At 49.0% G+C, this 15,343-nt stretch overlaps 1 protein-coding gene across 7 annotated transcripts in view; it reads left to right on the top strand.

Moving 5' to 3' along the window:
• Window positions 1-4,633: 4,633 nt before the first annotated feature.
• LOC132592470 (papilin-like) overlaps window positions 4,634-15,343 on the top strand; it is a 36,194-nt gene continuing 25,484 nt past the window's right edge. For 3 of the 7 annotated variants that reach the window (XM_060277415.1, XM_060277416.1, XM_060277414.1), the window contains exons 1-7: window positions 4,635-4,846; window positions 5,608-5,670; window positions 7,354-7,413; window positions 7,548-7,682; window positions 9,702-9,842; window positions 10,658-10,801; window positions 12,451-12,618. In XM_060277415.1, the coding sequence (XP_060133398.1) occupies window positions 4,747-4,846; window positions 5,608-5,670; window positions 7,354-7,413; window positions 7,548-7,682; window positions 9,702-9,842; window positions 10,658-10,801; window positions 12,451-12,618 (811 nt within the window). In that variant the 5' untranslated portion in view covers window positions 4,635-4,746. Of the gene's footprint in view, window positions 4,847-5,607; window positions 5,671-7,353; window positions 7,414-7,547; window positions 7,683-9,701; window positions 9,843-10,657; window positions 10,802-12,450; window positions 12,619-15,343 lie in introns of all 7 variants that reach the window. The other 4 variants (XM_060277418.1, XM_060277420.1, XM_060277417.1 and 1 more) reach the window with 2 other exon arrangements.

The following is a 15,343-nucleotide window of genomic DNA, read 5'->3' as shown; positions in this document are numbered from 1 at the left end:
TAATTTTGTAAACCATCAGAAGGGAGGGAGAGAAGTCGTTAGGTTCAGTCGAGCCGAGAAGATGAAGTAAGAGGGTATGATGGTACGTAAAGTGATTACATGTAAAACCAATAAAAATCATTTAAGAAAGAAAGAAAGAAAGAAAGAAAGAAAGAAAGAAAGAAAGAAAGAAAGAAGAGGAAGATTTCCAACCTGCTGCAGATAGACATGCGCAGGCCCAGCAGCCAGGTCTGTGTGACAGAGACTGAGTGTTCCCTGCTCACAATAAGATCCCTATCGGTTGCACATAACATCTCAGAACATCCTAATGCCCCTGTGATGCTATCAAAGGTATTGTGCAAGATCAAAGTCACTTGCGGTTCAGAACAATGCAGCGAGGTGGGGTGGGAGGGAGGAGATCTTGCAGGCCCTGGGCAGAATTGCAGTGGGAAATGTAGCATGCCAGGACGACCTGCAAGTGAGAAAGAGCTCCTGTTCTCCAGCTCTGCGCTGGAAGGGAAACAGCAGCTGTCAACCACAGGAGAGTGGGAAACGCAGAATTACATCATCCATCCTGGCTTCTGATTTGATCCCGGAATGTCCTAGGAACGAACCAGTGGTGCTGTGCTCTCACAGGGGTCAGCGTTGCCAAAAGACGTCTGAGCCAGCTGATTTACGTGGTACCAAAGGATGTCTGTCCCAATTTTAATTAGGGAAATGCTGGCGGGTATGTGCTCATACGCATTTCTGCTTGTCCCTCAGCTTCCCCGTGGGAAGAAACCCTCTTTAACACAGAATCGGAGCAAACTTCAGTCGGGTTTTTAACAGATTGCTGCTGGTTCGGATTCAGTACTACAGTCGTACCTTGGATGTTGAACAGAATCCATTCCGGAAGTCCGTTTGACTTCCAAAACATTTGGAAACCAAAGTGCGGCTTCCAATTGGCTGCAGGAAGCTACTGCAGCCAGCCGGAAGCCGCGGAAGCCCCGTCGGACATTTGGCTTCCGAAAAACGTTTGCAAACCAAAACAGTCACTTCTGGGATTGCGGCATTTGGGAGCCAAAACATTTGAGAACTAAGCTGTTTGAAAACCAAGGCACAGCTGTAAAGAGCAGTTTTTCACAGAGAAAACAGTGCGGCAAATGGAAAAGCGCTCAGCCCCGTGCTTTCTTGGCACGGAACAAGCAGAAATGTAGAAATGTAGACCCAGCTAAATTATGGAACTCCTCCTGCAGGATGACTTTGAAAGAGGATTGGACAAAGGATTAGAGGAGCAGGAGAGGCTCCTAGCCAAGATGGCTCTTCTCTGCCTCCACTGGGAGAGGCAGCAATGCTTCTGAATCCCAGTTGCTGAAAACCACAAGAAGGGGAGAGTGTGACTCTTCTGTTTGGGTCTTGCTTGGGAGTTTCTCACAAGCATCTGTGAGAGCAGCATGCTAGGCTAGAAGGGCCATTGGGCCTGATCCAGCAGGCTCTCCTTGTGTCCTCATATCCTCAAACTCTCAGGCAGTGTAGCTATAGGTGCTCATGAGAGTCAGGGGCGCAGGCAGAAACAACATCAGGACCTGCTCGCTCCAGCCAAGACCGCCTCCTCCCCATCACAAGGCTGGAGGCATGGACAGGAGAGCGGGGGGGGGGCCAGGGAGGTACCAGGGCCTGTAGCACTTGGATGGTCTTCTTCGCCAGGCCAGGCCAGTGGTACAGCTATATCATTCCTATTTTAACCTTGCAAAGCACCTTGGCAGGATATAAATGCACCCATCGCAATAAAAGGTGGAAACTGATGACCTCGAAGTAGAAGTGGTGAAAGGGCCTCTCATTGGTCAGAGACAGTGCGGTGTAGTGGTTAGAGTCAGACCTAGGAGACCAGCGTTCAGATCTCCCACTCATCCAGGAAGCCAACTGGGTGTGAACTTGGCCAGTCACTGCCTCTCAGCCTACCCCACCTCTCAGGGTTGTGGTGGGGATGAAATGAGGAGGGGAAGGACCACCTGTGCACCACCTTGATCTCCTTAGAGAAAAGGGTCTGGGTGTAAACAAACAAACAAACAATCCCATATACTGAAAGCACATTTCAGGCACATTTCCCCCACCCACTCCAAAGAATCATGGGAACTGTAGCTTGTTACAGGTGCTGGGAACAGCAAGGGGGAGGCTCCTGTTCCAAGGTCCCTTGCTTTAAACGCATGCTGTGGGTGTGTTTGTAGCCAATCGTTGGTCTTCTGCTAAGCCTGAGGCTTCTTTGGGTCTCACTTCAGTGGGGAATAATTCTCAGAGCAGGGAACCGAAGTGGGGTCCCCAGGTCAGTTCCCTGCCTGCCTTCTTGGGGTGCTGCCCTGTTGCATCTGCAAATCAGGTATCAGAAGAGCCCTGCGGGACCCATTCAGCCCCTCGGGATCTCGCTTCCTGTTGCCCAACCAGATGCTTCTATGGAGCCACATGCTTTTCTCCTTTTGTTCTCCCGAATTACGTCTGCTCCTTATTAATCTATTGTTTCCTTAGAACAAAGGATGGGCATTATTTCCAAGAACTGGGTCAGGACTGACTCCATGGAAAGGGGGAGGCTCAGAAATGAACGGAATGATCCTTTGTCTGGAAAAAGAAAGCTGACGACAAGAGTTCCTTCTGTTTTTCCCGAGGTGGCTTTGCATTTCCAAGGAGGAGTTTTTGCCTTACATCTTTGATACTTATCGCTTAGTTCATCGTTGTTGGGCATCATTGTTCGTTCATCCACTTTAGCCCAAAGAGCTATATGAAGCCAAAATATACCGAGAGCTCAGAAATCAGGCGACAGTGACGGCCACCAACCTGGATGACTTTTAAAGAGGATTAGACCAATTCATGGAGGAGAATAAGGCTTTTGATGGCTCTGCTCTGCTTCCAAGGTCAGAAGGAGCAATGCTTCTGAATACCAGTTGCAGGAGACAACAGGAGGGCAGAAGTCTCTTGGCTCAAATCCTGCCTACTGGTTTCCCATTGGGGGCTCTGCCGTTCATGTGTAATGGGTGCAAATGTGATCTAGCAATGGCCCAAACCAATCTCACTTTCAGCTCAAACTTTCCCCACCCAGATGTGTCCCCCACCAAACCATACTGTGGAGTCCTCCTGGCCTTCTCCGTGGGGTCTGGATTCCTCCAAACAGGGCAGGTCTATCCTTCTGGCCTGCCCTTCTTATCTCATGGGAAGATAGTGGCCAGCCCTGCTTTCCCGTCCCTTTGACAGTAGTTCAGACAGAGTATACCAGGACAGAGAAATGAAAGCGCATAGTCAACTAGGGAACTCACCCTCCCAGGAGGCAGAGATGCCACCAACCTAGATTGCTTGAAAAGAAGGTTGGACAAATTCATGGAGGATGAGAGGGCTATTGGTGGCTACTAGCCAAGAGGACTGTCCAGTGTTCTCAAAGAGGACTGGACAGTGTTCTCGAAGCTACCAACATGAGTTTGACCAAACTGCGGGAGGCAGTGGAAGACAGGAGTGCCTTGCATGCTCTGGTCCATGGGGTCACGAAGAGTCGGACACGACTAAACGACTAAACAACAACAGCCAAGAGGACTGTGCTCTGCCCCCACAGCTGGAGGCAGCAATGCTTCTGAAAACCAGCTGCTGGAAACTGCAGGAGAGGAGAGTTGCTCTTGTGCTTGAATCCTGCTTGTAGGCTTCCCACTAGAGGCACCTGGCTGCCCATGGATCCACCAGGTGCTCTTCTTACAAGCCCCATGGGGCTCATGTTGCTGGGAGCCTCCCTGGCAAGACCTCGAGTTTGGAAGAGGACATGACATCTTTGGGATTACTCCTTGGTAGAGCTGCCTTACTGGTAAAAGAAGAAAAAGAAAGCAGAGAGTATTTCCCGACTGTGGAGCTAGGGTTGCTCCATAGTGAGTGGAAATGATCTCTGCACATGCTCAGAGAGACTGTTCGTAATTTTAGTCTCCGCGTAGTTCTGAGCCTGGTTGGAAGGTTGGAATCTTCCCTCTGTGGCTCAGCATTCAGGAACTCTTGGAATCCAGCTTTCAGAGGAAGGTGAAGCTCTCAGCCCTACAGAGCGCAATATAGAGGGTTTTTAAACATTATTTTGCAAGTGGAATCACAGGGACAGAGAGATCCTTGCGTATAAGACTACTTTTTAACCCAGGAAAATCTTCTCAAAAGTCGGGGGTCGTCTTATATGCCGGGTCGTATTTCTTGTACGGCGAGTATATCCCAAACTCTATATTTTAACTGGAAAAGTTGGGGGTCATCTTATATGCCCAGTCGTCTTATACGCTGGAATATATGGTATATCAGAGAAGACGGGAGATTCCAACTAAACACTAGGAAGAACTTGGTGAGCTATTCAACAGTGGAACAGACAACCTCTGAAGGTGGCTGGGAGATTTTCAGCAGAAGTTGGGTGGTCATCCTCCAGAGATTCTTTAGCTGTGATTGCTAGATATCCCTTGGGAACCTTTCCAATTCTACAATTCTACGAAGTTTTTGTTTCTTCGCCTTACTGGAGTGTGGCACCATGCACACCCAATGGCTCCTTTTCCCATGCTCTTGGTGGGAGAAGCAACTCAGGTGTGCTGCTCCTACATCCCCGAGACCGTGGAGGAGGGAGCGGATCCAAGTCCAGGTATGTAAATCTGCAGCGACACACAGCCTGCTTCTTCTTCTTCCAGCAGGGGTGGGGCTGGCTCCTGCTGCTGTGCCTCTCTTTCCTCCTCCCCTCCCATCTTTCTGATGTGAGGTATAAAATAAACAGACGCTGGAGCCAGCCAAAGTGCCATGGAGATGATGATGAAGAAGAAGAAGACCCGGTGCACCTTCCTCCTCGTGGGTCTCTTTGCCTTCTGGGCCGGGGTGCCACCTGCCTCAGCTCAGAGAGGTGAGTGGAGATGGAGCAAAGCCCTGAAGCTGGGCTTGAAAACTAGGTGTCAATGTTGCCCTGGCTGGGATCTTTGTGCTTAATAGCAGTTGTTGTTGCTGTTGTTGTTGCTGCTGCTGCTGCTGCTATTCTTGGGAAGGTGGGGGTGGGGAGCTGATCATGAACAGGAGTGTAAAAGGTAAAGGGACCCCTGACCATTAGGTCCAGTCGTGACCGACTCTGGGGTTGTGGCGCTCATCTCGCATTATTGGCCGAGGGAGCCAGCGTATAGCTTCCAAGTCATGTAGCCAGCATGACAAAGCCACTTCTGGCGAACCAGAGCAGCGCATGGAAACGCCGTTTACCTTCCTGCTGTAGCGGTACGTATTTATCTACTTGCACTTTGACGTGCTTTCGAACTGCTAGGTTGGCAGGAGCTGGGACCGAGCAACAGGAGCTCACCCCTCACAGGGATTCGAACTGCTAACCTTCTGATCGGCAAGCCCTGGGCTCTGTGCTTTAACCCACAGCGTCACCCGCCAGGAGTGTAGAGAGGGCCAATAACCCTCCCCGCCACCCGTAATCCAGCTGAAACCCCTCCCTCCCTCTAGTGCTGCTGCATCAAACTGTTGACTCGTGTTAAGTTTGACTCATGTCCACTAAGACCCCTAGATTCTTTTCACAGGTTCTGCTGCGGCCTGAAGAACTTTGGCTTGGGGTGGGCTGCTGTTGCTTTAACTGTGTTAAGGTCAAATCCTTGGCGATCTCTCCTTTCTCCACAGGTTCAACATCATCATCTGAGGAACGCACACCACCACCTAGTGTGCGTCCGCCGACACCCCCTGGTATGTCCCCCACTTTCCCTTCTGGGTCTGTGGGCAGGCTCCTGCGCTGCCGGTCAGTTGCCCTCCACCCATCCCTGGCTCCCATGCAGCGCCAGCCGTCTTTCCACTGATGCTGCTCCCCCCACCCGTAATCCAGATGAAACCCCTCCCTCCCTCTAGTGATGCTTTTGCATTGGAAACTGAAACTCCCAAGGATGCCACTATTGGGGCCTCTTTACAAGATGGCACCTGGCGTGCCAGTCGTACACGTGAGAAGGATCTAGGGGTCTCAGTAGATTAAGGGATGCCATAGTACCCTCTATTCTGCCTTGGCCAGACCACACCTGGAGGAGTCCTGTGTCCCTGGCAGATGGCCTCCAACCCAGGGGCGTAGCCAGGATCAAAACTAGGGGGGGCAAGGGGCGGGGCTAAGGCACGGGAGCGAAGGGAGGAAGCGTGCACGGCGGGGTGGGGGAGGAGAGCAGCTGAGGGAAGCAAAAAACCAGCTGAGAGGCGCAGCGCTGTGGCTCCAGGCTCCAGCGCGAGGAGCACGAGCCTGGGGCCGCCTTGCTCCGCCTTCTAGGGGGGGCAGATGCCCCCTCCTGCCCCCCCATCTACGCCCATGCTCCAACCTCTGCTTGAAAACCTCCAAGGAAGGACAGTCCGCTACTTTCTGAGGGTGTCTGCTCCACTGGGAACAAACAAGTTTGCTCCACCTTCCATGTGACAGCCCTCAATATATTTGAAGGTGGCTATCATATCTTCTCTCAGGGCTTATGCACACGTATTTTTTGCCCTGCCCTTTCCAGCACCTGTTCACTTTTTAAAGCTGTGTCTGAGCATTTGGGGTTTTTTAAGCCCTAGAACTTTCTGCTCTCAAACCTGTTCTTTAGTGCTCAATGGGAGCAAACATCAATTTTCTGCAGATTGTTGTCACTCCAACTGAGCTTTAAAAAGTGGGTTTTCGGGGGGGAAATCTGTTGAGCAAAAGAAAAAAGGATTCTCAGACATGCAGCTTTAAATCACAAACTGCCTGGAAAGAGGGGGGAGGGGGAGTAAGTGTGGATAAGCCCTCAGTCTCCACTTATCCTGGCTAAACATACCCAGCTCCATCAACCATTCCTCATCAGGCTTGGTTTCCAGACCAGCAATCATCTTGGTTGGCCTCCCTTGTACCCATTCCAGCTTGTCAACAACCTTCATAATTTGTGGTGCCCAGAATTGGACACAGGACTCCAGCTGAGGTCTGACCAAGGCAGAGTAGAGCGGGACTATGACTTCCCTTGATCTGGACACTGGACTTCTGTTTACTGCAGTCATAATAATAATATAAATAAAAATTATCCCGCCCTGCCCGCCAGAACCAGGCTCAGGGCAGCTAACATCAAAATATATAATACATTAAGACATAAAATTCAACAATCGACTGAAATACAGTGTAAAATCGGATTAAAATCAAAATACTGTAAGATCAGATGGCTACCTGCAAATTATAACTATAACTATAGCCTAGAATAGTGTTACTATTTCTTTGCTGCTGCATCAAACTGTTGACTCATGTCAAGTTTGACTCATGTCCACTAAGACCCCTAGATTCTTTTCACAGCTACTGCTGTTACCTGAAGAACTTTGGCTTGGGGTGGGCTGCCGTTGCTTTTAACTGTGTTGAGGTCAAATCCTTGGCGATCTCTCCTTTCTCCACAGCTTCATCATCATCTGAGGAACGCACACCACCACCTAGTGTGCCTCTGCCCACACCCCCTGGTATGTCCCCCACTTCCCCTTCTGGGTCTGTGGGCAGGCTCCTGCGCTGCCCGTCAGTTGCCCTCCACCCATCCCTGGCTCCCAGGCAGTGCCAGCTGCTGCCTTTCCGCTGACACTGTTCCTTTCTCTCCCAGCCATGAAATGCCCCACCTACTTGAGGGGCCGACAGCGGGACTGTGGTGCTAAATGCGCATCACATAGCAACTGCCCAGGAGAGGAGATGTGTTGCAAATCTGGCTGCGAGCAGAAGTGCACGCTGCCCGTCAACGGTGAGTGGAGGGAGAAGTCCTCTCCCCTTGTCCCTTCCCAGCTTGTAAATTGCTTCAGTACTTACTTTGGGGGGGGGGGAATATATATGATAAGAATAATATTGGAGAAAACTGGGTATTGAAACCTGCTTAACCTAAATCATATATCCCAGTTTCCAGCGGCCCTTTAAAGTACGCTTCACGCAGAGTATACGCAGTCAGAAGTCGACCTGGCTAAGAAAACACCACCAAGAGCATAGGGAATTATCTCCCTTATATGAAACCCCTTACTAGCTGCACACTTGTAAAGTATACAGATGAAAATACAAACGGTTGGGTTTCTTTAACTGAAAAACAAACTGGTTCTAAAGAGACTTTAAACTAAAGATAAATGCTTTCTCTCTTAGCAACTTTATCTACCCACATTCCAACCTTCAATCCATTCCAAACCTCCCACATAACTCCCATTAAACTACCCAAGAATTAACAGCAAACTAGCATTATAACTATGCAACTCTCATACTAAGATTCAACTGGGAATCTCTTAAACTGAGAGCAACTGAGAATCAACTAAGTATTCTCCAACTAAGGTACTGATCTCACTGAGAGATACAGTTCTCCTAAGAGATACATTCAACTGAGAGAGTGATCTACTAAGAGACGAATCAAACTGAAAGATCTAACTAAGAGATACAGAGGGCTTTCTGGCAGAGCCTTATATACAAAGAGCAGAGCCCACGCCTGTGAGCAATTAACAGAATTCACCGGCCCCTGTTTCTCTTAAACAGACAGTATTTACATTAGACCGGCTCTAAAGTAACTTGACTATTCAAAAAATCCAACATTTACATAGTTCCACGGAGAACTCATTAGGGGGGAAGCTTCCCTGTGTTTGAGAGTTTTTGTCAATTCACATTAATGGTGTGGTGCCTGGACGCCTTCTGGATTTGGCCCTTGGGAATTCCAGTATTCAGGGGGGAGCCTCCCCACCATCTTTTATTGTTAAAAAGCAACCCAGTGAGACTCCAGGCACTTACACAGGTTCTGTTTCCTTGGAACAAAGGTCAGCGGAGACTGTGGTGCTTGAGGATATATGCTTTAATTTGCACCAGGAGTTCCATCTTGGCCCTGCAACCAGGGTGCCCCAGGGCCATGGGTGCCATGCACTGTGCATGGCCCTGGCACCGAAATTTATGGGTGCCCGACCTCTTCATGGGGAACTTTGTGGGTGCAGGCACCCAGGGCCGTATGGAGGGGTCGCAGCATCCACCCACTTCCAGGAGGTCTTCCTTCTCCATTCGTCACAGCTTTGGATCCAGCACAGAGCAAGCAGCTCTCTCTGTCTCCAGATTCCAGGAACAGGGAGAGAGAGGGCCGCATTCCCTTCTGGGCAGTCTTCCAGGGGCCACGTGCCAGGGGCCAGAGGCAAAAGTGGCCAGTGTATGCAATGTTTACCTTTTGAACAGTTCCCTTTTCTACACGCCCTTGCAGGGACGTTGTCAGCGGTCAAGGACAGGTGCCTGTCCTGCCACGAAATGATGTATGTGAAGCAGGTGCAGCGAAGGGGGGTTTCCTGGAGAGGGTCCAAAGGGCCAGATAGAGAGGTCTGGAGGGCCACATTCCTGATGGTGACTGTGCTATTTCTCATTTGAAAACAGTCCTCTGTAGGCGGCGGCAGATGGTGGGAAGAAAAATGGGGGAGTGCTGGATTTCTTCAGAAATAGGACAGGATATTATTATTATTATTATTATTATTATTATTATTATTATTATTATTAGAATTTATATACTGCCCTATACCCAGAGGTCTCAGGGCGGTTCACAGAACTAAAGCCCGCTGAATGAGAGGATATTTGGCTCCTTGCCTTAGCTTTATTATTATTTTTTATTATTATTACATGAAAACATACATCAAAGCGGTTTACAGCAATATAAAGCCATACAGTGAAAACCATGAAAAATTAAGAACAATCCTCAGTTAACCATTGTGGAAGGATGTATTCTTCATTGTCTAATCTGCTCCCTCTCCTTGCCCCTCAGTGAATCCCGGCTACTGCCCCAGCTCCAAACCCGCTCCCCCTGAAAGTTGTGACATCAAGTGTGCGAATGACAATGAGTGTGGCAAGGGGAAGAAATGCTGCCGGTGGGGCTGTTACGCTAAATGCGTTGATGCAGTGCCAGGTAATGTGGGGGGAGGAGAGCTGGAGGAAGGGGCAGACCCTGCTGGGACTGGCAGGTGGGCTGGGAGAACGGATGGCATGACTGTCTCGATAGAAACCTTTGGTGCGTCTGCCTTTGGAATACAGTAGTGTGTACAGTTCTGGCCGCGTTACTTCAAAAAGGATAGAGCTGGGAAGAGTTTAGAAATTGGCAACAGCAATGATCATAGGGACAGAGCGAATCACCGATGAAGAAAGCTTGCAGCATTGGGAGCTTGGAGAAAACGTCAGAGGTGACACAGAACTGAAGTTTTATCTAATTAAGTATGGCATAGGCGTGAGTAAATGGAGAAAAGTTCTCCTCCATCTCTCATGGCACTAAAACTCGTGGGCATCCAGGGAAGATGAACAGGGTTGGAAGATTCAGAACAGAGGGGGGGGGGAGTCCTTCTTCATGCAGTGCAGAGTTAAACTGGGGAACTCCCTCCCACAGGAGGCAGGGATGGCAACCAACTGGATTAGGCAGGTTCACGGAGGAGAAGAGAGCTGTCCATGGCTGCTAGATAGAATGGCTCTGCTCTGCCCACCACAGATGGAGGCAGCAACGTTTCTGAATGCCAGTTGCTGGAAATTGCAGGAAGGAAGAGAGTTGCTCTTCCATTCATGTTCTGCTTAAGTATTTCCCATTATTCCAACAGAGCGGCTTGGGCAACCCACCCAGATGAGTGGGGCATTATTATTATTATTATTATTATTATTATTATTATTATTATTATTATTATTTTCTTGTCTATTTTGCTTTGATGTGATTTTAATGGCCAGCCTTTCTCTTCCCAGAAAACCCTGGGGTGTGCCCCAAGATAGTTCCCCAGAGACGTTTCTCCTCTTGCCCTAACAAATGCGACGACGACCAGATATGTAACCGCACACAGAAATGCTGCTTCACAGGATGCGGCCGCGAGTGTGTCGACCTTGAGAAAGGTACTGGGAAATGGACCAGCAGAGCTCCTGAGCTGGAGATGCTCATTTGCTCCAGGCTTTTTCTCTGCCTTTTAAAACCCATTTGCCTGTCTGGCAGTTGCCAGACATTCCCCATGTTTCCTTTGCACCAAAGCGCAAGTCACGGCTACTCTGCAGAGCAGGATCCCAACCGATCCATACTCTGGAGTATAGCAGATTCCACTGGGTCCTGAGCACACTTGTGAACTACCCTGAGACCTGCAGATATCGGGCAGTGTACAAATTTAATTAATGATAACAACAACAATAATACAATAATAATAATTGGCATTGTCTTCAAGGTCCACTTTTGGCTGGAATGGGCCACACTCCTCAGTTCCCAGTGGGAAACTCCAGAGTGCTGCTATTCCTTGCAGAGCTTGATCCACTGATGGGAACAGACTTCAAGCCTGTCTTTCATCTGGGATTGACTCTGCTTGGGAGCTCTGATTGGAAGCTACTGAGCAGAATCCACCCTGGTGGGGAACATTGCACCTGATGATGCCCAATTTAAGAGCCTGGGACCAGTTTACCTGCAAGATTGCCTTACCCCAAATACGCCCACCTGACCACTTCAGTCGGTGGAACCGGCGCTGCTCCCTGATCTGGTGGCAGCAGCTACACTTTGGAACCTCCTGCCTGTTGGTCTCAGGCAAGGGCCTTCATGGTACCTTTTCCGGCACCTGCTAAAAATGTTTCTTAGACCATTCTGCCCAGATGTTTTGAAAGTTGGTGCAAGTTTTAATCTGTTGTTAGCCTATTGTTCTTTAACTTTTTGAATGTCTCAAGTAGTTGTTGACTTTTCAATAGTTATATCGTTTTCTCTTCTTTTTTTGTAAACCATACAGAGGTGTTGGTTCTTACAATCAAGCAGTGTATAAATTTTAAGGAATAAGTAAATCAATAAAAGGGGCCCAATCCAAGCCCCTCCGAGGACTGTTTCGGAGCACATCTTAAGGCACCTTTACCTGTCCTACACCTGGCATCCCAGGTGGCGCTGTGGGTTAAACAACAGAGTCTAGGGCTTGCCGATCAGAAGGTCGGCGGTTCAAATCCCTACAATGGGGTGAGCTCCCGTTGCTCGGTCCCAGCTCCTGCCCACCTAGCCGTTCGAAAGCACATCAAAGTGCAAGTTGATAAATAGGGACCGCTCCGGCGGGAAGGTAAACGGCATTTCCGTGCGCTGCTCTGATTCGCCAGAAGCAGCTTTGTCATGCTGGCCACATGACCCGGAAGCTGTCTGCGGACAAATGCCGGCTCCCTTGGCCTATAGAGCGAGATGAGCGCCGCAACCCCAGAGTCCGACACGACTGGACCTGATGGTCAGGGGCCCCTTTACTTTACTTTACTTTACTTTACTTTACTTTACTTTACTTTACCTTACCTTACCTTACCTTACCTTACCTTACCTTACCTTACTTTACTTTACACCTGGCATCACCTACCTGTGGGGCAGGTGGGCTTGGTTTGTTGGGGGAAGGGAACAGCCTCACAAACTAAATTAGGATCCCTGCTGGTTCTGATGAAGCCACAGGGCTGCTTGGTTCATTCTTCTCTGAGGTCAAGATGGTGGTCTCCCATTATTTCAACTTGCCCTGCTTCTTTTCCTGTGCCCTTCTGTTTTGTGTCAGGTCTCTGTGACCTCCGCAGGGATCCTGGCTCCTGCGATTTGTCCTTGGACTATTATTACTTCAATCCCCACACCAAGAAGTGCAGGAGGTTCAAGTACCGCGGCTGCAAAGGGAACTCCAATCGCTTCTACACCATGAAGGATTGCAGGGACGTCTGTGGGGAAGTTGGTAGGTGAGATGTCGAGCTCTGTTGGACGGTTGGTTTGCAGAACAGGAACGGGTGGATGGATGAATTGTTAAGTATCATTGTTTAATTGTACACTGAAATGGAAAATGACTCTGAAATGTGTCTGTATGTATACTGTCTAGCATGGCATGGAAAATTCCATTGACGCTAAGTAGAGAGCCTAACGGCTAATGATTGAGACTAGTATTTAACTTAAATCACATGAAAATGATGCAATCGCAAGCCTATGTATATGTTAATCTGTAGGTCTCAGTTTGGGGTGTGCTAGTCTTTGTTCTGAAGCCACTGAGGAGAAAGAATGTGCCACTTCTCTCTCTCTAGGAAAACAGAATGATGGAGGTTGTTTGCAAGAGAGGCAGAGCTTTGATTTCAGCTCTGGGTGGGAGATATTCATAAACTAAGATATTTTACCTGTTGGGATCAGCATAAGATATTATGCATCTATCTGAGTGTAACTTTATTGTTCTACGTTTGTTTTGGAGTTAAGTTCTGAAGTAAAGCTTTTGAACCATATTTTTGGACTGGACTATTTTTTATTTCAAGAAGAGTTTGCTTGTATCCATCCCATTTGCTTCCATATGCGCAATATTAACAGCCTCAGTATGACTCAGTAATGAATGGATTATTCGGCAATGAATGAATCAGGAAAGTATGAATCAGGATAAGCGAATGATCTATCTGCACAAAATTCCCACGGAGGTCATGCAACGGTCTGGTTTACTGAGCATTCGTTCTGATTGGAAAGAATCAGACCCACTGGCTGTTGGCAACCATCACCTGGTTGCAAATTTTATGGAAAGTGGTCAAGAGGGTTGCAGGCAGAGTAACCATTGCAAGTACTCTTGGGTGAAACTGGTCATTTTGGCTCATCTCTGTCTGGGTTCAGGCCTGTTTATGGGGCCGAACTGGCCCTGTTCAGCCTTCTTGGGAGAAGGACGGGGGGAAGGAAGGGGGTGGCCATCTAGGTGTTCCTTCATCTCTCAGCAGCTTTTAATTCCATTGACCATGGCATCCTTCTGTGCCGAATTAATGGGGTGGATATTGGAGGTACTGGTTTACACTGGTTGCAATCCTATATCCAGGGTGAGTTTCGGAGTGTGCCTGGGTTTCCAAGTCCAGCCTTTTCGCCACGAGGCCACATCACTTTGCTGCTTGTACAAAGGGAATGTGGGTTAACGCCTTGCACTGAGGGCGTGTCAGAGATTTGCCATGAAAATGGAAACAAAATAAAAAACAACCAGTTTCCTCCTTAGTCCTGTATCATGGAGAGGTGATACGAAAGCCATCTTCACATACCTGAAGGGCTGTCCCATGGAAGATGGAGCAAGCTTGTTTTCTCTTCTTGAACCACAGTTCAAGAAGGATACTGACAAGCTGGAACGTGTCCAGAGGAGGGCAACCAAAATGGTCAAAGGCCTGGAAACGATGCCTTATGAGGAACGGCTTAGGGAGCTGGGTATGTTTAGCCTGGAGAAGAGAAGGTTAAGGGGTGATATGATAGCCATGTTCAAATATATAAAAGGATGTCATATAGAGGAGGGAGAAAGGTTGTTTTCTGCTGCTCCAGAGAAGCGGACACAGAGCAATGGATTCAAACTACAAGAAAGACGATTCCGCCTAAACATTAGGCAGAACTTCCTGACAGTAAGACCTGTTCAGCAGTGGAATTTGCTACCAAGGAGTGTGGTGGAGTCTCCTTCTTTGGAGGTCTTTAAGCAGAGGCTTGACAGGCATATGTCAAGAATGCTTTGATGGTGTTTCCTGCTTGGCAGGGGGTTGGACTGGATGGCCCTTGTGGTCTCTTCCAACTCTATGATTCTATGATTCTATGATTCAGATTAGAGGACTTGAAGCAGCGGAGCAAGCTGATTGGGCACCTGGGGCAGTGCACGTGACCTGCGCCTGGGGGTGGGGCCAGCTGGGGCAGGACACTCCGCGGGGGCCTCCGAGAAGTCTGCCTGCCTCCTCCCACTCAGCCACCTTACAGGTGAGGGGACAGGAGGTGGTGGACAGACTGTTTGGGGCAGCAGGGAGCCTGCGCATGCCCAAGTCACCGTATCACTCCCAGGAGAGACGCGTGGCTCGGGCGCACTGCACACCCCGCGGTGAGTGCCGGCCAGCATTTTGTCACCCCCCTCAGTGGGGACACCTGGGGCGGATGGACCCAGCACACACCCCTTCCTCCGTCCCTGACCTGAACCAATGCATTCAAGTGACAAGGAAGGAGATTCCAACCAAACACCAGGAAGGAATCCCTCAGAAGGTGGTGGACTCTTGAACATTGGAAGTTTTCAATCAGAGGTTGGGTGGCCGTCTGTCATGGATACTTTATTTATTTTACTAATTAAATGTATATACTGCCCTTCATCATAGGATCTCAGGGCAGTTCACTTCAAAACACAGTGGAGAAAGCAAGGGGAATAAGTATAGCAGTTCCTAAGCCAGGCATCCCCAAACTTCGGCCCTCCAGATGTTTTGGACTACAATTCCCATCTTCCCCGACCACTGGTCCTGTTAGCTAGGGATCATGGGAGTTGTAGGCCAAAACATCTGGAGGGCCGCAGTTTGGGGATGCCTGACCTAAGCCACCCTAAATTCATATTCGGCCAATCAATATTCAACATATGTAATTGTTTGCAAGCTTTCAGGATCTCCAGAACTCTTCGTCAATACTAGAGGCTAAGCAGAGAAGGGGTTTAGGAAGCT

The sequence above is a fragment of the Zootoca vivipara genome, chromosome 7 (genome assembly GCF_963506605.1).
Source record: "Zootoca vivipara chromosome 7, rZooViv1.1, whole genome shotgun sequence".
NCBI classification, from domain to species: domain Eukaryota; kingdom Metazoa; phylum Chordata; class Lepidosauria; order Squamata; family Lacertidae; genus Zootoca; species Zootoca vivipara.
The sequence above is the reverse complement of the archived record's forward strand: the minus strand, read 5'-3'. Positions and strand labels throughout refer to the sequence as shown.